The sequence below is a fragment of the Cetorhinus maximus genome, chromosome 1, assembly GCF_964194155.1.
Source record: "Cetorhinus maximus chromosome 1, sCetMax3.hap1.1, whole genome shotgun sequence".
Lineage (NCBI taxonomy): Eukaryota > Metazoa > Chordata > Chondrichthyes > Lamniformes > Cetorhinidae > Cetorhinus > Cetorhinus maximus.
The window spans coordinates 178,023,953-178,047,755 of record NC_135879.1 but is presented as its reverse complement, the minus strand read 5'-3'; the positions used below and the strand labels follow the sequence as shown (position 1 = coordinate 178,047,755).

The 23,803-nt window shown below is 46.4% G+C and overlaps 1 protein-coding gene across 1 annotated transcript in view; it reads left to right on the top strand.

Moving 5' to 3' along the window:
* The window catches only part of LOC144685630 (putative phospholipid-transporting ATPase IM), a 329,489-nt gene that overhangs the window by 91,998 nt on the left and 213,688 nt on the right, over positions 1-23,803 (top strand). Inside the window, exons 8-9 of the mRNA XM_078550359.1 lie at positions 2,926-2,996; positions 21,360-21,442. Of these exons, the coding sequence (XP_078406485.1) occupies positions 2,926-2,996; positions 21,360-21,442 (154 nt within the window). The remainder of the gene's footprint in view (positions 1-2,925; positions 2,997-21,359; positions 21,443-23,803) is intronic.

Genomic DNA, 23,803 nt, shown 5'->3' with positions numbered 1-23,803 from the left:
GTACACCTGATGATCACTTACAGCATTCAGCAGAGGTAGACCATGATGTCTAATAGTGTAAAATGCTGATTTGATGCTATTTTCCTGCCATCTTAACATTCTTAACCTTCTAGAATATTTCTCTGGTGAAATTATCTTTGGGGCTTCCCCATCCTTGACTAAAGTTTGAGTAGTCTACAGGGAGTGGTCTGGCTGGTGCTGAAATACATTTCTGTTCATTTAAAAGCTTGTGTGAAAATACGTTGATTCCAAATTTAGTTGGTTTGGTCGGGCTTCCACTTGGAACTAAGCATGACTGGAAGAATGGAGAGAGACCAACAGAGCAGGACAAGCTACTAGAAGAAGGAGGAGGTGGAGAAAGGCTTTCAGCAGGAGGTTATACCTGTAAAGGATCAATAATGAGATCCGCACAGAAGCCAAACCTCTCAATGAGCCAACCATGAGCATCCTTCAATGAAGGTTTTGGTGCCTGTACTGATCCACAGGAGTCCTAAGCAGGTTTCCAGATTTGCAATGCTTACTGCCTACCATACAACTACGCAATTCAGAGAGGCCAAACCTTGTAGTCATCACAGCAGGAGGAAGTGGAGAAGCAAGTGGATGAGGAGTAAGAGGATGTTGAGGAAGACCAAAGGGGAGCAGTGAACAAATTAGTGAGGAGAGATTCTCTTCACCAGGCCCTCACCCCAGCACACCAACAGTCGCATCTTCCATTTGACCCATTCCTTTCACCTACCAACTGAATGCCTTCCAACAGCACTAGCTCATGCACGATTAGAAATATAAAAACCAACATCAATGCAAAAAAAAAAAACTCTTTATGTTTTGTACATTCTGGATTTAGAAAAGCTCACTTCTCTTAATATTGAACTGAAATCACCCTAACACAATCTCTTAGAGCCTGGCATCTGAGCTTGTTTATCTATTTTAGTCCTCCTATGCATTATGTTTCTCCTATTGTAAGAGCCTAAGAGTTGGAAGTTAATCAACCTCTGGAAAAGAAGAAAAAATTGCTTTAAATAGCTCTTTTCACAACCTCAGGACACCGCGAAACATACTCTGCCAAGGAGATACTGTTTGAAGTATAGTCAAAGCTGTGATATAGGAAACATGGCAGCCAATTTACACACAAACAACAATTAAATAAATTACTTCACAGAATCGTTACAGCACAGAAGGAGGCCATTCGGCTTATCGTGTCTACACCGGCTGTCTGAATGAGCAATTTACCTAGTACCATTCCCCAACTTCTCTTCCTTGATTCGTGTTTTGAGTGTTGGGTCAATTTAGGCAAGGACACTAGGAGAACTCCCCTTCCTTCCTTTATTAGCGTTATATTATCTTTTACGTTCTCCTGAGAGGGCGAACGAGGCCTCTGGTTCAAAGGTGTGAGTTCTACTATTGTTGACCATGATGGGCTGCGGAGGACCCAGATGCAATATCTTTTGCCTGAAAGCAGCTGCACTTTGTCAGGCAGAATGTGAGGGTGAGACTTCAGTGAGAAGAAAGAGTGCAGGACAGCCAAGAACCTTGCAGGACAACAACAACTTGCTTTAAGGTATTAGAATATTCCAAGGCATTTCACAGGAGTATAATTAATCAAAAATTGACAACAAGCCAAAGTTGCTGCCCCTGTCACTCTTGCTGCTGAGCTGATGCAAGCTGCACCTCCTCCTCAGTCCAACAAACTGCAGAACATGTAAACTCCCATGTAACAGGGGTATCTCACAAGTAATAAGGTGAGATTACCCTCAATGGTACTCAAGGCACTTGATATAAGTTGCACAAAGTTGCTGTTTGTAACAAAATCACTGGTTTTAGGCTGAAAGAACTGTTTCTGTCAGTGCAAGCTTTTTACTGTGGCCAACCACAGGCTTTCCATTTCATCCTTTACACTGCTCATGTCAATACAGTTTCATTCATTGATGAGTTCCCACTGCACATTTGTCTTCTTCAATTAGTGAAGTGTAGGCAGCTTAGAACTTGGATGCTAGTAGGAAGAACGATCCCTGGTTAAAAAGGCTCTCCATTGCCTGTTTAATTACCTCAATTGCTTATCTGCCAGACCCACAAGGGCTACCCACTAGACTTGCAAGCCAACCCGCTATTGGAAAGCCAGAAGAGGGCAGCATCACATTGACATCCCGACCTGACATCCATTTCTGTGACTTTCCCATCCTTCACGCTCCAGAACCCACCTCCACCTGGCTGAGAAAATTATGCCCACTGTTTCAGGTCAATGACTTTTAGTCAGAATTGGAAAAGTAAGATGTACTAGGTTTTAAGCAAGTGAAAAGGTAGAGAAAGTGGAGAGAGGGAAAAGAACCAAAGGGAAGGTCGATGATAGGATGGAAGGCAGGAGAGGTTAAATGACAAAAGGGATATTGGTTCAAAGCAAAAGCACATCCATCTCCTTTTGCTTTATGCTGTCATCCCTGTTGCCATTTAATCTCTCCTGTCTTCCACCCTATCACAAGCCTTCCCTTTTGTTCTCTCCCCAACCTTTCCCTTATTGTAATCTTGCTTAAAACCTGTTACATCTCTAACTTTTTCCAATCCTAGCAAAATATCTTTGGCCTGAAACTTTAATTTTGTTTCTCTCTACACAGATGCTGCCTGCCCCCCAAGTATTTCCAGCATTCTCTGTTTTTATTTTAGCAAAAGCAGTTGAGGTTGTCAGCTAGGAGCTGATGAAGATTGGTTTCAAAAAGATTAGGAACAGGTACACCTAAAAAAATCAAGAGATTGAACTTATAGGTTCGAGTTCAGGACAAGATTGATTGTATTTGGTCTATGAAAGGAACAGATTTGATATTCTATTTTCATTACATGCCTTATCATGATATATAAAGCATAATTATACCTGTGTAAAATCAGTGATATATATTATCATAGGTGCTTCAATCCTTGTATTCCTTGTATTAGGCAGATGTACTACTGTTATCTAGCAGTGAACCATATGGCTTGATTTACATAGAGACAGCTGAGCTTGATGGGTAAGTGAATTTCAAAGTTAAAAGCACTTTCTACTATGATGAAGTGTAGTTTATAATACTTATTTTGAAGTTGTGAATGCAATTTAATTCATGTATTTCTCAGACAATGTTTTTTCATAGAAATATTGAATTCCACAATGTTGAAGGAAACCACTTCCCTTGAGTTTAGAAGATTGAGTGGTGCCTAATCGAGGTATTTAAAACGATTAAGTAATTTGGGAGGGTAGGTACTGAGAAAGTATTTCCTACAAATGAAGAAGCTAGGCCATTTAGGAGTGAAATCAGGAAGCACTTTTTCACAAAAAGGCTAGTGGAAATCTAGAACTTTCGCTTCAAAAGGCTGTTGGTGTTGGATCAATTGAGATGTGCAAGACCAAGATCAATACATTTTTGCTAGGTAAAAGTATCAAGAGCTATGGAATAAGGACAGGTAAATGCAGGTTAAGTACAGATCTGCTATAATCTTAGGCAGAATTTTCCCAGAATTGCACAAAGTGCAGTGGCGGATGCAAAAAAAAAAGACTTTTTTCCTGCCAGCTGTAAGGGCGGGTTCTTGCACCGTATCGTCCGCTTCCCACCTAATTAATTATGCAGCCACAGGAAACACGCCGTATCGCTGGTGGGCGCCCTTTGAATTGCCCACCACGCCATTAGCTCACTGTTCCCCCGGGTACCATATCCAAACTGCAGCCTTGCACACAGTTCTCAATGTTTGCAGCCCAGGACTTCTCCAGTGAAGGCATGGCCCCGAAGGCCAAGAAGAGTTCAGTGACCCATCACTGGAATGCCATTTGGAGGCCTTCTGTGATGTCCTCTATCCCCTCTCTGGCCGCAGGAGGTCCAGAAATCTCGCCACTCTGGCTTGGGAGGTGGTGGCAGTGATGGTCAGTGCCAATGCTGCACAGAGGAGGTTGGCCATCCAGTGCAGAAAGAAAATGAATAACCTTATCCGTGCAGCCATGGTAAGTTAACCAAACTTACACACTCACAAGCCCATCACACATTCACTGGCATCTCACTCACTGACAGCTCAAGGGGCATTACCACTCATTCTCTCACACACATCCTCACATCTGCTTCTGGCCTCATCTCCTCTGGAGACTACCTCCTCAGCCCTCACCATCTTGAGGCCACTTGCAGAGATCAATGTTGCCCCCACACACAAACTGGGATACCCCACTTCGCCCTCGACCTGCAGCCTCTTCCCTTGCCTGATGTCACTTCTCCCCTTTCCCCAAGCAAGCCCTAGCTCTGCAGCTGTTGAAAAGCCACCCCACCTTACCGCTGGTCTGGTAAGTAGAGACTTGCCCGTGAACCCCCCTAAAAGTGATCTGGTGCTGCCCGAGAAGCCTGGCGCTGATGACCACGATTGCTGCCCAAAGCAAAGTAGGCAAACAAATCTCGAAGTGCAGGTCGCCAGTTGCACATCACTTATGTACTGTTGTGAAACACATCGGTGTGCAATCACGCCAACATGAGCTCATGATCCAGAGTAGAGGGATGATTCTGGTTTACAATGAGATTCTAATGTATTGAAATTAGCTTCCTGCATGCGGTGGCAGAAAACATGGCCCGCCCTTGATGGGTGGACTGGGCGATCGCAAACTGCTTTTACAACATGAAACCAATTTTTACAATCTCCTGATATTTTCCGCTCCTGCTGGCTGTGACGCCCACCACAAACAGGAGCTGAAAAACCCGCCTGTATAATACAGGAACAGTTTTGACGGTCTAAATGGTTTACTTCCAGATCCTATGTTTTATTTGATGCCCAGCACCAGTTCTCTGAAAGGAACATAAGAAAGAGGTGCAAGGATATACCGCATGGCCTATTGAGCCTGCTCTGCTATTGAATATGATCATGGCTGATCTTGGGCTTCAACTCCATTTCCCTGCCCACTCCTCATATCCCTTAATTCCTTGAGAAACCAAAAATATGTCAATGCCAGCCTTAAATGCAGGTGAGGTGAGAGTGACTGCCCTTCACACCAAAGCAGTATTTGACCGAGTGTGGCCTCAAGTAGCCCCAGCAGAAGTGCAATCAATGGGAATCAGGGGAAAAACTCTCCACTAGTTGGAGTCATATCTAGCACAAATGAAGATGGTTGTGGTTGTTGGACGTCAATGACCTCAGTTCCAGGATATGACTGCAGGAGTGCCTCAGGGTAGTGTCCTTGACCCAACCATCTTCAGCTGCTTCATCAATGACCTTCCTTCCATCGTAAGGTCAGATGTGGGGATGTTTGCTGATGATTGCACAATGTTCAGCACCATTCACGACTCCTCAGATACTGAAGCAGTCCATGTCCAAATGCAACAAGACCTGGATGATATCCAGGCTTGGGCTGACAAATGGCAAGTAACATTCGTGCCATACGAGTGTCAGGGCAATGACCATCTCCAACAAGGGAGAATCTAACCATCATCCCTTGACGTTGAATGGCATTACCATTGCTAAATCCCCCACTATCAACATCCTGGGGTTTACCATTGATGAGAAACTGAACTGGACTAGCCATATAAATACTGTGGCTACAAGAGCAGGACAGAGGCTAGGAACCTTGCAGCAAGTAACTCATCTCCTGGCCCTCCAAAGCCTGTCCACCATCTATTGTCCACCATCTAGAAGGCACAAGTCAGGAGTGCGATGGAATACTCTTCACTTGCCTGGATGAGTGCAGCTCCAACAACACTCAAGAAGCCTGACACCATGCAGGACAAAGCAGCCTCCTTGATTGGCACCCCATCCAGAAACATTCACTCCCTGCAGCACCAATGCACAGTGACAGCAATGTGTACCATCTACAAAATACGCTGCAGGAACTCACCAAGCCTCCTTAGACAGCACCTTCCAAACCCATACCCACTGCCATCTAGATGGACAAGGGCAGCAGACACATGGAAACAGCACTACCTGCAAGTTGCTCTCCAAGCCACTCACCATCCTGACTTGGAAATATATCACCCGTTCCTTCACTGTTGCTGGTTCAGAATCCTGGAACTCCCTGCCTAACAGGACTGTGGGTGTACCTACACCACATGGACTGCAGAGGTTCAAGAAGGCAGCTCACCACCACCTTCTCAACAGTAACTAGGGATGGGCAATAAATTCTGGCCTTGCCAGTGACGCCCACATCCCATGAACGAATAAAAGAAAACTCAACAATAGAACATCCAGAACCCTCTGGGGTAGAGAATTACAAAGAATCACAACACTTTGAGTGAAGTAACTTCTCCGCATCTCAGTCCAAAATGATTGGCCCATTATTGTGAGCCTGTGCTCCCATGTTTTAGATTCCCTGACTAACGGAAAAATGGGCAGAATTTTCCATTGCGGAGACTAAGACCGGTGGTGGACAGGATGGCCAGTGCGATTTCCACTGGGTAGCGGGGTGGGTGAACACACACGATCTTTTGTTTTTCAGCTCATTAATTATGCATCCGCGAGGAGCTTGGCAAATTTTTTGGCGGGGCAGGCAGGATGTCGCCTGCTCCATCATTACTTATTGGGATCAAAGGTCCTTGCACCATATTTAAACAGCACTCAGATATTCACTCACTGCAGGCCAGGAGCTCCGTACTACTCCTCCAGAGCCCTTGTGGCCGCAGCTTGTACTGGAGAAATTCACAGATGTGAGAAACCGCATCCTGGGACATATGAAGGTGCCTCCAGCATTGCTTTTGGCTCATCTCTAGGTAAGAGTATCACCAGCGATACAACCATAGTCAAGCCAATCCTCGCCGTTGCAGTGGTCCATGTTCAGCAACTCCTTGACCTTCTAGAGCCCCCTTTGCCTCTTGCTGCTTAGGCCCTTTCTCTTCTTTGTAACTGAAGTTTCTCATCCCTAGAACCATTCTTGTAAACCTGTTCTGCACTCTCTCCAATATGCTCACATCCTTCCTATAATGTGGCATCCAGAACTGTACACAACACTCCAGCTGAGGCCTAACGAGTATCTTATATAAATTCAGCATAACCTCCATGCTCCTGTACGCTATACACCTATTAATAAAGCCCAGGATACTACGTACTTTATTATCTGCTCTCTCCACCTGTCCTGCCATCTTCAATGATCTATGCACATATACACCCAGGTCTTTCTGCTCCTGCACCCCCTTCAAAACTTCACCCCTTATGTTATATTGTCTGTCCATGTTCTGCCTACCAAAATGCATCACCTCACACTTCTCCACATTGAGCTTCATCTGCCACCTATCTGCCCACTCCACCAGCTTGTCTATGTCCTTTTGAAGTTCTACACTGTCCTACTCACAGTTCACAACACTCTCAAGCTTTGTATCATCCGCAGACTTTGAAATTGCCCCTGTACACCAAGATCTAGATCATTAATATATATCAGGAAAAGCAAAGGTCCTAATACCAACCCCCTGGGGAACTCCACTACAAACCTTCCTCCAGCCGAAAAATATCCATTGACCGTTACTCTCTGCTTCCTATTTTTCAGCCAATTTTGTATCTACATTGCTACTGTCCCTTTTATTCCATCAGCAATACCTTTTCTCACAAGCCTGTTGTGTGGCACTGTATCAAATGCCTTTTCAAAGTCCATGTACACCACATCAACAGCATTACCCTCATTGACCTTCTCTGTTACCTCGTCAAAAAACTCCAGCAAGTTAGTTAAACATGATTTCCCCTTTAGAAATCCATGTTGGCTCTTCCTTATCAACCCATGTTTTTCAATGCGACCACTAATTCTATCCCAAATAATTGTTTCTAGAACCCTGCCCACCACTGAAGTTAAACTGACTAGTTTGTAATTGCTGGCCATATCTATACATAGAATGTCAGCATGCAGGTGCAGCAAGTAACATAGAAAATAGGAGCAGGAGTAGGCCATTCGGCCCTTTGAGCCTGCTCCGCCATTCATTATGATCATGGCTGGTCATCCAACTCAATAGACTGCTCCCGCTTTCTCCCCATATCCTTTGATCCCTTTCGCCCCAAGAGCTATCCTCAGCTTATCCTCAGACTGTGACCCCTGGTTCTGGACTCCCCCACCATCGGGAACATCCTTCCTGCATCTACCCTGTCTAGTCCTGTTAGAATTTTAAAGGCTTCTATGAGATCCCCCCTCACTCCTCCGAAATCCAGCGAATATAATCCCAACCGATTCAATGTCTCCTCAAATGTCAGTCCCACCATCCCAGGAATCAGTCTGGTAAGCCTTCGCTGCACTCCCTCTATAGCAAGAACATCCTTCCTCAGATAGGGAAACCAAAGCTGCACACAACATTCCAGGTGTGGTCCCACCAAGGGCCTGTACAATTGCAGCAAGACATCCCCGCTCCTGTACTCGAATCCTCTCGCTATGAAAGCCAACATTCCATGTGCCTTCTTTACTGCCTGCTGCGCCTGCATGCTTACCTTCAGTGACTGGTGTACGAGGACACCCAGCTCTCGTTGCACATTCCCCTCTCTCAATTTATAGCCATTCAGATAATAATCTGCCTTCCTGCTTTTGCTACCAAAGTGGATAACCTCACATTTATCCACATTATACTGCATCTGCCATGCATTTGCCCACTCAGTTTGTACAAATCACACTGTAGCATCTCTGCATCCTCCTCACAGCTCATCCTCCCACCCAGCTTTGTGTCATCTGCAAATTTGGGCATATTACATTTAGTTCCCTCATCTAAATCATTAATATATATTGTGAATAGCTGGGGTCCCAGCACTGATCCCTGCGATACGCCACTAGTCACTGCCTGCCATTTGGAAAAAGACCCATTTATTCCTACTCTTTTTGTTTCCTGTCTGCCAACCAGTTTTCTATCCATCTCGATACACTACCCCCAATTCCATGCCCTTTCATATTGCACGCTAATCTCTTATGTGGGATACAACCTTTTTGTCTCTTCATCTGAGTCATTAACATAGATTGTAAATAGCTGAGGTCCCAGCATTGATCCATGCGGCACTCCACTATCACTGCCTATAATATGGCATTGAAAAAGTCCAGTTTATGCCCACTCTCTGTTTTCTGTACGTTAACCAATCCTCTACCTGTGCTGATATATTACCACCAATTCCATTGAGTCCTTATCTTACCTATTAACCTTTTGTGCGTCACCTTTTGAATGTCTTTTGGAAATCCTACACCTACTGGTTCCCCTTTATCTACCCTACTTGTTACATCCTCAAAAAACTCTAATAACTTTGTGAAACAGGATTTCCCTTTGGTAAAACCTTGTTGACTTATTTTAATCATACTACGCTTTTTTTAGTGCATTGTTAAGACTTCCTCAAAAAATGGATTCCAGCATTTTCCCAATGACTGATGTTAAGCTAACTTGCCTGTAGATCACGGTTTTCTCTCTCTCTCCTTTCTTGAGAAGCAATGTAACATTTGCTGGCTTCCAATCTAGTGGGACCTTTCCTGAATCTAAGGAATTTTGGAAAATCATAGCTAGCACCTCCACTATCTCTGCTGCTATCTCTTAAATGTTAAAAGGGTTACCAATTAAGTCCACTGCTTTACTTTTTTCCATAATCTTTTAAATTATTATTTTTCAACTTTTTGTTCTCTTCCCTTTTCAAAGCTATCGGGCAGGATTTTACGCATCGGGTGGGGCCCGCTCGCCGACGCGTAAAATGACACGTGGTGATATCGGGCGGAACTCCCGACGTCACCGCGGCCCATTTAAATGATCAGGTAGGCGGGGCACAGCAAAATCAGCTGCGCGCCCACTGACCTGCCAATGGCCAATTGAGGCCATTAACAGAATCAATTAAGTAATTAAAAGACCTACCTCTCCAACCTTAAAGTTGGCGGGCAGGCCAGGAGCCCCGGCGCGAATTAGAAAAAGCATGAAACCTCATCCACGTGCGGGATGAGGTTTCATGTAGGTTTTTAAAAATTTTAATAAAGTTTTTGTAAAAATTATGGACATGTCCCAATTCATGTGACAGTGTCACATGAGGGGACACGTTAGGGAAATTTTATTATTCTATTTTTAGCTTTTTGACATTTAGAGCCGATCTCCCTAAGGTGAAGTGCAGCCTCAGGGAGATGAGTGCGCTCTTTTGTGCGTGAAAGAGCGCACTCACGATTTTGGGATTCCCCCTCTGTCTGCACAGGGAGCGCATAGCACTTCTGTGCGGACGTCACGCTGGGCGGGCCTTAGTTGGCCCACCCACACAAAATGGTGCTGTGCCCCCGATTGGGGGCACGGATCGGAAGTGTGTGCGCGCCCGCCCTTCAACTTCGCCCTCGACGGGGGGAAAATCCTGCCCATTATGAATTTTGGTAAAGCTTTCTATGTCTTGTCAGCCATCTGCTCTAAAACAAATTTCTCCTGACTTTTTCTATTGTTCTGGTGATGATCTTAAATAAATGTCTTCAATGCAAAGAGACAACCCAACAATCAGACAGATTTTCATGAGATTTTCAGAGAATGATCACGCTGCTGAGACATGGGGATCTGGCAGTCTCAGAGGAAGAAATGGTGGTGCTCAATCGATTAGGGACGGACAGGCTAGAAGTGGGAATGCCCTGAGAAAATCATCCTCTCCAACAAACTCACTGTTGGAAGAAAGATATCCCTTCCTAAAACCATCAAATGGATTACCATGACACAAAAATAATGAGGTGGTTCAACAGGAGACACAATTAAATTAATAATGCAGTGGTAATAGAAAACCTTTTTTTATTCATTTACGGAATGGGTGTCACTGGCAAGGCCAGCCCATCCCTAATTACCCTTGAGAAGGTGGTGGTGAGCTGCTTTCTTGAACCGCTGCAGTTCCTGTTGTGTAGGTACACCCACAGTGGTGTTAGGAGAGGGAGTTCTAGGATTCTGACCCAGTATGCCAGAAGGAATGGTAATATATTTCCAAGTCAGGATGGTGACTGGCTTGGAAGGGAACTTCCAGGTGGTGGTGTTCCCATGTATCTACTGTGCTTGTCTGTGGTAGTGGTCGTAAGTTTGGAAGGTGTTGCTGAAGGAGGCTTGGTGAGTTCCTGCAGTGTATCTTGTAGGTGGTACACACTACTGCCACTTTTTGCCGGTGGTGGAGGGAGTGAATGTTTGTGGATGTGGTGCCAACCAAGCGGGCTGCTTTATCCTGGATGGTGTCAAGCTTCTTGGGTATTGTTGGAGCTGCACCCATCCAGGCAAGTGGAGAGTATTCCATCACATTCTTGACTTGTGCCTTGTAGATGGTGGACAGGCTTTGGAAAGTCAGGAAGTGACTCACTCGCTGTAGGATTCCTTGCCTCTGACCTGCTCTTGTAGCCACAGTATTTATATAGCTAGTCCAGTTCAGTTTCTGGTCAATGGTAACCCCCAGGATGTCGATAGTGGTGGATTCAACAATGGTAATGCCATTAAATGTCAAGGGATGACGTTAAATTCTCTATTGTTGGAGAAAATAGAAAACTTGCTACTTAAAAGGCTGGATATTATCTTTTGCAATTTAGACAGTCCAGCATTCCTTCTCCCCTCTCAGGTATTAGGATAAGGAACATTTAAAATAACTGGAAAAACATTACAGAAGGAGGCACATGTGTAGCCACTAATCATGGTCTGCATGGGAACCAACAATGTAGGAAGGAAAGCAACAATGTAGGAAGGAAAGGAACAAGGTGTCTATTCTCTCTTGTACCCTTTTGGATCTTTTTCTCATGCTTCTTCCTCTTCCTATCACCGAGCCATGCCATTCTTCATTTCTCTCCTCTCGAGCATTTTGTGTGCCCCCCCTGCCCCCCACACCCCCATCCCTACTTCAGTCCATCACTACTTTTCTGCCTTTCTGTTTGCCTGCTTCTGTCACTGGCTTGAGTCACCTTGGGCGGAATCGTCCCAGATTTGCACTAAGTGCAGTAGTGGGCGGGTAAACCGATATTGTACCCACCAGTTGCAATGGCGGCTTTCATGCTGTATCGGCCCAAACCAGCCACATTAATTATGCATTCCTGGGAAACACACTGTTTCCATGGCGGGCAGGCAGGTTCTCATTCACCTGCCACGTCATCAACTCACTGCTTCATCATGCTGGGTGCCATATTTAAAGTGCCACTGCGTGCATACTTCTCAGTGCTTTCAGCCCAGAGCTAATGCATGGAAGACATGGCCCTGAAAGGCAAAATGATTGCAGTGCCAAGGTTCAATGACGCGTCCCTCGAGTGCCTTTTGGATGCAGTGGAGGCCTGCTGTGATGTCCTCTGCCCCTGCTCTGGCCGCAGGATGGGCAGCAACATCACCAATTCGGTTGCGAGGCCATGGCAGCGGTGGTATGTGCCAACGCCCTGCAAAGTAGGACAGCCACCCAGTGCCACAAGAGGATGAATGATCTCCTCTGTTCTGCCAGGGTATGTCACTCTTCTCATCACTCATAACTCACAAACTCACAAACCATCACACATCCTCACTCACTGCCAATTCAAGGGTCATCACCATTCACTCTCTCACAAACAACTTTATTGTCCTCATCCCATCCATGGGACCACTCACATGCCAGGCATACTTAACATCTGGCCAGGCAGTTATCCTGCTTACACTCTCTCCATCTCTATTCATGCAGGACAAGCTGGCACACAAGAGGGAGAGGTCACAGACTGGTGGAGGAATGCCTGAGCAGGAACATGTTATTAATTCAATTGCAAAACTTCTATTTTATTTTTATTTGCTTTTGGAAACCTCATCCCATCTGGATACGGTTTCAAAAAAATGCAAAGGCCGCTTGGCCTTTTCACCTGCCCGCCAACTGTTAGGTTGGATGGGCAGTGAAAACTTTGCCTTAATTGATTATTTAATGATCTGAGCAGGCCTTTTAATTGTCGGCGGGTGTGCTGCCAACTCCGGCATGTGACCGCCGTCCGAACTATTGCACGTCTGTGAGTTGACATCGGCACACTCGGCCGACGTCAACGAGCGTCATTTCATGCTCAAGCGGGTCGGACAGCGCCAACCCACCGAGCGAAAATCTCTGCTCTACGAACAAGCGATTAACAATGGTGCCCAGGTTGTGCAGCTACATCTTCTTAGGGCCTCGGTGGCTCCTTAAAGGCGTTGCCCGTCTTTTACCAGGACCTGATCAAAGTCTGGAACGTGGTTGCCTTGCGACGCAGCTCTCCCCCGTCAGGAGTAGCGGCTATCGTCAGAGAGCCGCTGCTCAGGAATCCGCCCCTCCGTCCCTTTCAGTGGCTGGCGGAGAGGAGGGCTGTGGCTGCCGGGGTGACCAGGATCGGGGACGTGCTGGGTGGCGGAGGACTGGGCTGGATGCTCCCGCAGGAGTTGGCGCATCGCGCGTCAGTGAGTGTCCAGGTCACAGCCGATGCCATCCAAGACCTAAGGACGGTCGTGCTCGGACCCGAAGTCATTTTAGGTCTCGAGGTGGCCCAGGTGCGCGGTGGTCTTCCGTCTGAACGTTCCCCTGTTCGGACGGAATTCCACATTGGCCCCAAGCCCCGAACCCTCCCTCGGGTGCCGGTGCCCCGCAATAATATGAGCCGCCTTGGGGACATGCCCCCCCGTGCCATTTGGCACGGCGCGGAGGGGTTTTCTGTACGGACTGCTGCTGCACACCTTCCATTTTCTCGCCCTGGTCCGCCGCCCGGACACGCCCTGGCGTGCCTTGTTGCCGTCCGGCGGCGGAGGCCCCCGATGGGAGGCCCTCTACGGAGGTGTTCTCCCTCTTTCTATCGGGGACCTGGGTTGGAGGGTGTTGCATGCAGCAGTCCCCTATAATCGTAAAATGTGTAGGTTCACGGACTCCCAAGACACCTGCCCTTTCTGCGGTCTTGTGGAGTCCGTGGACCACGTGTATATAGGGTGTCTTAGGCTGCACTCCCTTTTTAGTTATTTAAAAAATCTTTTGTTACTGTTTTGGTTGCACTTCAGTCCCACGCTCCTGATCTACGGGCACCCGGTGCGGAAGGGGGTCGGGAAGGAGGAGGACCTCCTCGTGAACCTGCTCCTGGGTCTGGCCAAGTTGGCCATCAACAGGTCCAGGCAGCGGGCGATCGACGGGGGAGTCCCGCCCGATTGTTTGTCCCTCTTCCGCGGCTACGTTCGCGGCCGGATGTCCCTGGAAAGGGAGCACGCGGTGTCTGCCGGCACCATCGAGGCTTTCCGTGCTCGGTGGGCACCGCGGGGTCTGGGGTGTTTTGTTGACCCCTTTAATCACATCTTAGTTTGATGTTTGTAAGGTTCCTTTAAAGTTTTTCCTTGATTTTACAGCTGACCTGACTTAGGGGCTGTGCTTGTTTTCTCCCTTGTTCCTTTTTTGCTCATTTAGTTTATTGTTTTGACTCAAAAGAGTTACATCTTCTTAGGGCCTCGGTGGCTCCTTAAAGGCGTTGCCCGTCTTTTACCAGGACCTGATCAAAGTCTGGAACGTGGTTGCCTTGCGACGCAGCTCTCCCCCGTCAGGAGTAGCGGCTATCGTCAGAGAGCCGCTGCTCAGGAATCCGCCCCTCCGTCCCTTTCAGTGGCTGGCGGAGAGGAGGGCTGTGGCTGCCGGGGTGACCAGGATCGGGGACGTGCTGGGTGGCGGAGGACTGGGCTGGATGCTCCCGCAGGAGTTGGCGCATCGCGCGTCAGTGAGTGTCCAGGTCACAGCCGATGCCATCCAAGACCTAAGGACGGTCGTGCTCGGACCCGAAGTCATTTTAGGTCTCGAGGTGGCCCAGGTGCGCGGTGGTCTTCCGTCTGAACGTTCCCCTGTTCGGACGGAATTCCACATTGGCCCCAAGCCCCGAACCCTCCCTCGGGTGCCGGTGCCCCGCAATAATATGAGCCGCCTTGGGGACATGCCCCCCCGTGCCATTTGGCACGGCGCGGAGGGGTTTTCTGTACGGACTGCTGCTGCACACCTTCCATTTTCTCGCCCTCGTCCGCCGCCCAGACACGCCCTGGCGTGCCTTGTTGCCGTCCGGCGGTGGAGGCCCCCGATGGGAGGCCCTCTACGGAGATGTCCTCCCTCTTTCTATCGGGGACCTGGGTTGGAGGGTGTTGCATGCAGCTGTCCCATACAACCGTGGAATGTGTAGGTTCACGGACACCCAAGACACCTGCTCTTTTTGCGGTCTTGTGGAGTCCGTGGTCCACGTTTTTATAGGGTGTCTTAGGCTGCACTCCCTTTTTAGTTATTTAAAAAACCTTCTGTTGCTGTTTTGTTTGCACTTCAGTCCCACGCTCCTGATCTACGGACACCCGGTGCGGAAGGGGGTCGGGAAGGAGGAGGACCTCCTCGTGAACCTGCTCCTGGGCCTGGCCAGATTGGTCATTAAAACAGGTCCAGGCAGCGGGCGATCGAGGGGGGAGTCCCGCCCAATTGTTTGTCCCTCTTCCGCGGCTACGTTCGCGGCCGGGTGTCCCTGGAGAGGGAGCACGCGGTGTTTGCCGGCACCATCGAGACCTTCCGTGTCCGGTGGGCGCCGCGGGGACTGGGGTGTTTTGTTGACCCCTTTAATCACATTTTGGTTTAATGTTTGTAAGTTTCCTTTAAACTTTGTCCTTGGTTTTACAGCTGACCTGAATTAGGGGCTGTACTTGATTTAACCCTTGTTATTGTTAATTTAGTTAATTGTTTTGACTCTACAAGAGTTACATCTTCTTAACATTCCTAAACCTGCAGCTACATATTGGTGCTCCCTGAACACCCACAGTGGAGGTGGAGGCAGCCTGCTGACTGCTATGCCCTGACTGTGATGACCTTGGCGGGGTCCTCTGGAGGGCTGAGACCTGGAGGGCCCCGACCTGCTTTTGGGGTCCGTGTGTAGTTGCTGAGGTCACAGGAAGAGGGGATTCGGATGAATCAGACACCCCTGAAGTCACCTGGATGGATGGCCCCCAGGATTAGACCTGCTGATCCTCCTCCCTTTGGGTGCCCGAGTGCCCCTGGCTGATTTCTTGGAAGTGATAACTGGAGTGAAATCGGGCTGCTCTGCACTCCTTTCGCATACACACTGTTGCAGGCCAACTACTGCGTCGGCGATGCAGTTCAGCCTGCGCAGCAGTGCAGGAGCGACGTCCTGGACCAAGGCCTCCATGGCGGCCGCCATCCTACCAGTTTTGACCTTGGTGCGTTGGCATGCCGGCGCTATCACCTCAGCCTGAAGGTGGACAGACTCCTCCACCGTGTCTTGCAATCTGAGGAGTGCAGCGGACATTCCTGAGCTTGCCTTTGCAGCTGCAGCAACTGTGACATGACCCAGTCCAGGGGCTTGTTATCTGACTCAGACTCAGCAGCATTTTGGCCCCCAGCAGTCCTCTGAGTGCTGGGGACCTGGGAAGTCCCTGTCACCGCCTTCTGTGGATCAGAAAGTGCGATGTGCTCACCAGATTGTGATCCTGAGGCTACTCTAAAAGCTAGGTCCCACCGAGATGTGTGTCACTGCGCTGGTGGAGGGTGTGGGTGAGCGGTGGAGAGGTTTAGATGGGGAGAGAGGGAATTTTCAGAGCTTAAACGGCTGATATAACAAGCAATGGTGGGGCAAAGGAAATGGGTGATGAACAAGAGGTCAAAAAAGTGAGAAGCAAAACTTAAAAGAAGTCATAATTGACGAAGACTGACAGAAGTACAGGATGAGAACAAAGAAAGAAGTTAAGGGGAGATTAAATGGACAAGGAGTAAAAGAGGTACAAATGAAGGACTTAAAGGAGAGAGGGTGTGAATTTCGGGTTCCCAGCGTTGCTGGAGTTGGTGCACTGAAAGCTGAACTTTCTCCTGGGGGTTGGCAATGTGCTGTCAGCCATGTCCAACACAGCCCAAGTGGCATACCATGCTGAGCAGGGCACTTGTGACCGAACCCTGATTGCATTTGGAAGCAGCTGAAGTGGTGCTGTGATATATCAGACTGCCTTGCCGGGTGACATGACGCCCATTTTCCAAATTTGGAGCACACGGGTTAATTGTACATATTTGCTTGTCACTCACCAAAAATCAAGCATTGAGTGCAACAGGGGTCCAGCCCTCATGTTATTTAAAGCACCAGGCACCCAACTTGCAGGTAAGGTAATTTTGAACAATTTTTGCTACTACAAAGGCTGTAGAAATAAGCTGGAGATTTTTTCTGGAGGTGTTGTGGTGAGTTCCTGAATTTAGCAGAGAGTGCAGCTGCATCACACAGAGTGGGCAGAGGATTTGGTGACTTGTCCACACAAAGACTGCAACAAGTGTGGGAGCAGCAGTGGCAGTGCCTCTGGGTGTGCAGTGCAATAGGGAGATGGAGCAGAGATTGCTTGGCAGGGAAGTCTTGCAAAATGTCTTCTTCCCAACTTGAAGATGGTCTCCTCCATGCACCTTGATAGTGACAGGAGGCTGTCTGGGAGGCCATCTAATTCATCCAGCATCTCAGTGTGCATGCCCATCAGTGTTCTCGAATATGCCACCCCATTGAGCTCCTCATCTGAGTTCCCTGTGCGAAACCTGTCTGACCTTGCCCTCTGGTGAGCTGGCAAATTAACAATCCTTTGCCACTCACTCACCACATGTGAATCCCAACTTCATACTAGCCTCCAAGGTACATGCAGTGCCAGTTTCAGCGCTGTGTGGTTTTTCTCCTCCTTCATTCCGGTTGTTCTGTGCCTGAGTAAGTGGAAGTGTGTGAGGGAAGTGTTGTGGAGTGGAGTAGAGGCTCTAAGCCTCTCAATTCTCCAGCCTACCAGTCCACTGTGAACCCAATCCCTTCTCTAATTGCCAACAGCCAGCAGTGTCACTAGTTGTCCCTTGATTTCCAACCTCTGGAGTCTTCCTAGTACTCCCATGCCCAGCCCTTTCATTAGCCTGATTAGAACTCAAAATTCATTTGAGTATTCTTATACATCAACCTCATCCCCCATGACAACTCTCCATTCAAGCAAGCCCTCACTTCATTCCCTTTGCCCCTAATCCTGTCTCCCTTGATTCCTTTCTGCTGCATTCCACCCCAATTCCTTTTGGCCTGAACTTCTGCCCCATCTCTCTTTTAGCTATGTATATTGCAGCACTTTCTTCCTCCTGAGATATTGCTCCTGTGGGCAATGCTATGAGAGTCAAGTTATCTCACTCATTATGTGCAGTGGGGTTTAACTAGTTTCACAACACTAATCCATGGTCTCTAGTTTGGAGTCCGCTATCATGGAGGTTAAAAAAACCCATTGGGTAGAAGGGTAAAATTTTGTTTTGGGTGGTAGCGCAAAATAGTGGTTTTGCTTTGGCTGCTTGTTATACATTCTGTCAAGCATTTTGCCCAATTGAAGGCAATGGAACTGAGTATTGGGTGGGCCCTTTAACAGGTGCTAGCCAAGGTAATGCTGCCCTTTTTGCAGAACAGGCTATCCAAACAAATTTCTACTCTGTTATTTCCTGATCTTTTTAAACAAAATTAAACTGAAATCACTGCCTGCTTGCTACACGGCCCATTTCACAATGAAGTATATAGAATAAAAAAAACATTTTGCTGGAAAGTTTCACTCTTCAGTTAGAAGTTTGGATATTAAAGATACAGTTCAGGTTTGGACCGATAATAGCAGTCAAGGACTAAATTGTCTGAAAAATCATTCTTGAAAACTGGAGATAGAAGGCTGAGAATCTAAACAAATCACTTGGTGACATCAAGTGGAACTCAGCACTCAGAGACAATATTCATTGAAATTGGGCAGTAATTTACAGGTTTGCCCCTGCTGAGATTTGCACCCCTGCTTGATTTTGCAGATCTGTCCTGATCCTGCAAACCCACAGGTTTTTTTTTCATTCTGCTCTTGTCGAAGGATTTCTAGTTGCTATGGGTCTGACCTGCTACCAGTTTTCACCAAGTTCCCCCTTCTGCCTGACACTAGTCCTAAAGGTAAATTGGCATCAAGAGGAAGAAAGAGCACATCAGCTGACCCACAATTTTCCACTCATTTTGCAATATCCTCTCTCAGGAATTACCCCTGCAGTTTGAATGTTTCTTAATAAACAACTACATACTACCCCCCTCACATCTGTTCATTGTATAGCTTTGCTGCTAACAGAATGCTGAGTCATAGTTTGGTGCCATCAAGTTTAAACAGTTTGGGCATTCAGCAGATCGCTCCCAATAGCTAATTTTTTGGCAGCAGTACGCACAATGATATTTTGACTTGGCTATCACACTCACCCCCATTTTCCTATCTCTTTTTTACTCCCCCTTCTCTCCTCTCACTGTCTTCTCCCTGCTCCTCTCTTTCCCTCTCCTTTCCATTGTCTTCCTCATTCTGCTCCCCTACCCATCTTGTGATTGCTCCTCTAATTCTCCCCTACCTCCCTTTCGCTCTTGCCATCTCTTCTCTTCCTTTCCCTTATCTGTCTACTCATCTTTCCCATTCCCTCTTCCCCTCCTATCTGCCTCCTTCTCATTGGTTCCATCCAAACTGGTTTGACTATCAATGCGCAGCAAGATGGGAGATTAACTAGAACATTATTAGATGTCAACATTCGCAGTTGAAACTGCCAATGTAAACATTTATAATGGGAATTGTTCTGTGCAAACAGTTGTCTGCTATGATGTAAGTACAGAAATGATGATGCTATGATATTATTTGGCTAGTAAGCTACCCATTTCTGGCTACCATTTTTCTTATTTTTCTCCACTTTCCAAATTTCCTTCGAGTATTTTTTTAAACAGATTTATCCTCTTATTTTTTCAAATCATGCTACACTGATGTTCCACTTCCCATCCGCCATGGTGCCTGTCATTGGGGGTGGGGCCTGTTGTTGGCTATTTGCCAAATCTGGTCTGCCTGAAGCGCCCAATATTTCCATTGTGGACAGTAAGTGCAAAAAGCACTGGAAATCTGTGTACAAGCTGCATGTCAGGGTCCTTAGCTGCCATTCACCTCCATTTTGATGTAGAGTTGTCACACAATGTGATTGAAATGCCTGAATAGTGCACCAGTTGGAAACTAGTGATGAAGGGAGACTCTTCTTGAAGCACCCCGACAGAAAATTGGCAGGAACAACACATTTACATCAGAATCCCAAAATCACCCAAAAATGATTAATCCGTGGAGCAACCTTTTAGTTAAAGGCAAATAACCTGGAATAATTCAGTAAGTCGAGCTAATGATGAGCCTAGGGTGGGATTTTATCAATTCCTGTTGAGTCCTGATGTCAGGACTAAATGCAGGTCCCAAGCCCATGCATACGAATGGTGGGAAAGCAGTGGCAATTTTATCACTAGTGGCCAATCACGAGGCCATTGCTGGGACCGCTATCCCATTAAGGATGGGGGTCTGCCTCCCTGAGCTGCCGGTCCAATCAGAGGGCCAACAATTCTGCAGCCTCTGTGGCATCAACGATTGAGGCACATCATATTGAGGCACCCCCTAAGGGTCAGCAAATAAACTGTTGATGTATACTGTTGCCAGGAACCCAGATGTCGGCAATTGGAGGAATGAACCCTCCAGTGGCGGTATTAGGGTCGTGAGTGTGACCATTGCTGCTCATTGATCCCTCCCTGAGCCATAGAGTCTCCAGAAAGAAAGGCTCCCCATGTCTCCCCCTACCATGGAGGCGCTTGGAAGCTGTCTTGATGCAGTCTGCACACTCCACACACGGTGGGGTCGGGGGGGACCATTCCAATGCTGGTAAAATGCTGGCGGGTTGGTAAAAAGGCCATTAATAAGCCAATTAATTTGTTTAATTTGCCGCTTGCCGAGCTGCTGTTATTCCCGCCCCTGCAAATATTTCTTGGCGGCTGGAACATGCCAGGCTTTCCTAACGATGTCTTTTACTGCCATTTTACCACTCAGCCCATCCCCAATGGGCTAGTAAAATTCTGCCTAGGTTTCTGTGCAAGGCTGAACCAGTTGGGTGAGTGGCCTTCCTCCTCTCCACTTATTATTATACGCAGGCCTTCTTGCTCAAAAACAACATGTGATCCACATTTTGAAGAAGCACATTTTGCACATATACATACCTTCACCTGACACCTTGCAGGTACTAGTTGATAGTCTTGCAAGTGATCATTTTGAAATGTTTTTGTCACCTGCAAAGAACACAAAATTTTAGAGTGGCTCATATAGGTTAAAGACAATGTTGTCATAATATCAACACTAATCAGAGGCTCCATAATATAGTTAAGAATTAAGCCTTTCAATAAGTTATTAAAATTGCCAGATTTACAGGTTCTGAAACTCTGGGGGCTTTTCCCCAATATACTTCACATGACTCTTGGGCTTCTGTTGTCCTCCTGTATTGTTCACTACTGTACACTGTGGTAAATGAATGGAAAATCAAGTGGACTGTTCTCCTTGTGTGAATTTCTAATGTGTGTCCTTTTTGTGCAAATTTCTTCCAGGAGGAATGATTTGCAAAGTATAACCACTCTGTCATAATTTTGAAAGGCTATTTTATGATTTTCATGAATATTAATGTGATTGTTATAGGGAAACCAATCTAAAGGTTAAGCAGGCGTTAACAGTCACTTCAGACATGGGAGAGAACACCCAGGCTCTGGCAGATTTTGATGGTATGTTAATTTTCATTATAAAGTATTTTATCTAAATATTAAAAATACAAAGATACATAACACAAATGTTGACTTTATGTGAATGCTGCTGTAACAATTATTAACACAAGGATTGAAGAATTTACCAAGGATATTTTATGGTGTCCAAATTGCTGAGAAAATTAATCAATACACAGTCACTAAATCAAAGGGTGCAGAGGTTTTTTTTTAACACCCTGTTTTCATTTTGAAGTCGTCTAGAAATAAGCTCAGCTAAGACTTTAAACATTTCTGACATTTGGTTTTACTGACACTAAGCACAACAATTTTACAGATAGAGATGCTTACAACCAAATCAGCAGTCTCACTCAAACCTCAGAATGGCCACATTCTTATGCTGAGGAGAACTGAAGGGCCAATTCTCTGCTGACATCTTTTTTGGTATTCTTCTAAATGGTCTCATGGACTGTCCTCGTTGCACTTTAGAATAGCTGTTCTTTTTGGTGTTATCCATAGTTATTTCAAGTTTTAAAAGTATACAGCGAATGGTGTGGCAGTTACTGAAGTCCATTTTGCTGATTGCAAGGCTTCTGCACAAACCATGGTTACATGAGTAGAAATTCCACTTGGAATACAGCATGACTTGTAGAATGAACAAAGACCACACAGAGCAGGACAAGCTGCTGGAAGAGGGAAGAAGGGTAGAAAGGCCCTCAGCAAGAGACCATATCTGTTCAGGAAACAATTCTCCTACCTGGACCTCAGTGAGCAACAACATGTGAGATGTCTGCACTTCAGTAAGGACATTGTCACTGAAATCTACCAGCTATATGAAATTGAGCGATGGTGTGTTTCATCATCACCCTTATCTTACTATTCCACCACTCCCTGGGCAGATTGCAGTCCTTGGGTATCTCAACAGAAAAAGGGACAAAGTGAGGGAGGAGGAGAAAGGAAGAAGTACATGTTTACATCATCTGCAGCTTGTAAGTCAGAAGAGATTGTGTAATGAGGAGAAAATGGGATATGGGAAAAATGATCAGGTTTGAGGATACCATGATCTTGAATGGATTTAGCATTTACTGACCTTAACCACTTGTCATGAAACTTCTTGCGGCACTATTTCCAGGTCCTTGTGAATAAACCTCTGGGAGGAGATGTTTGTTCATGTAGAACTGACACTACACTGACTCACTCTGATTCTACAGGAGCAGACAGTGTTGTGAGCTGATACCTGCATGGCCCACACAGGTTTTTTTTTACTTGTTCTTGGAATGTGACTGTTGCTTATAAGGCCACTATTTATTGCCCATATCTAATTGCCCTTGAGAAAGTGGTGGTGATGATCTTGGGCTTCAACTGCACTTTTCCGCCCGCTCCTTGACAGATCAAAAATTTGTCTATCTCAGCCTTATATATAATCAATGGCTGAGATTCACAACTCTTTGAGTGAAGAAATTTCTCCTCATCTCAGTCCTAAATGACTAGCCCCTTATCCTGAGACTGTGCCCCTGTGTTCTAGATTTCCTAGTCAGTGGAAACAAATCTTTCAGTGTCTACCTTGTCAAGTCCCTTCAGAACCTTGTATGTTTCAATGAGGTCACCTCTCATTCTTCTAAACTGTAGAGAATGTAGATCTAATTTACTTAGCCTCCCATTGTAGGATAACCCTCTCATCCCAGGGACCAAGCTAATGAACCTTCACTGTACTGCCTCCAGTGCAAGATGCTTCCATAAATGTGGAGACCAAAATTGCACATGATGCTCCAGGTGTGCTTTCAACAAAGCCCTGTACAATTATAGCAAGGCATCCTTATTTTTGTTTTCCAATCCCCTTGTAATGAAGGCCAGCATTCCATTTGCCTTCCTAATTGCCTGCTGTAGCTGCATGCTAACTCTCTGCATTTCATATACAAGTATACTGAAGTCTCTGTGAGAATCAATATTTACACATTTCACGTCTTTGAAAAAATATTCTGATTTTCGATTCTTACGAACAAAGTGAATACCCTTACACTTCCCCACTTTATACTCCATCTGCCATCTTGTTGCTCACTCACTTACCCTGTCTATATCTTTTTGCAGCCTCTCTGTGTCTTCCTCACAACTTACATTTTCACCTACCTTTGTATGGTCACCAAACTTAAGATACATTTCCCTTTATCTCTTCGTCTAGGACATTAATGTGGATTGTAAATAGCTGAGGCCCCAGCATTGATCTCTGCGGCAATCCATTAGTCACTGTCTGCCATCTTAAGAATGCCCCTTTTATGCCTACATGTTGAAGTCATGGCACACCACTATCCCTGCCATATCTGTCTAACCTTATTTATTTAATTAGTGAATTAGTTACTGATTTACATAGCTAAAGTAATTACGAAT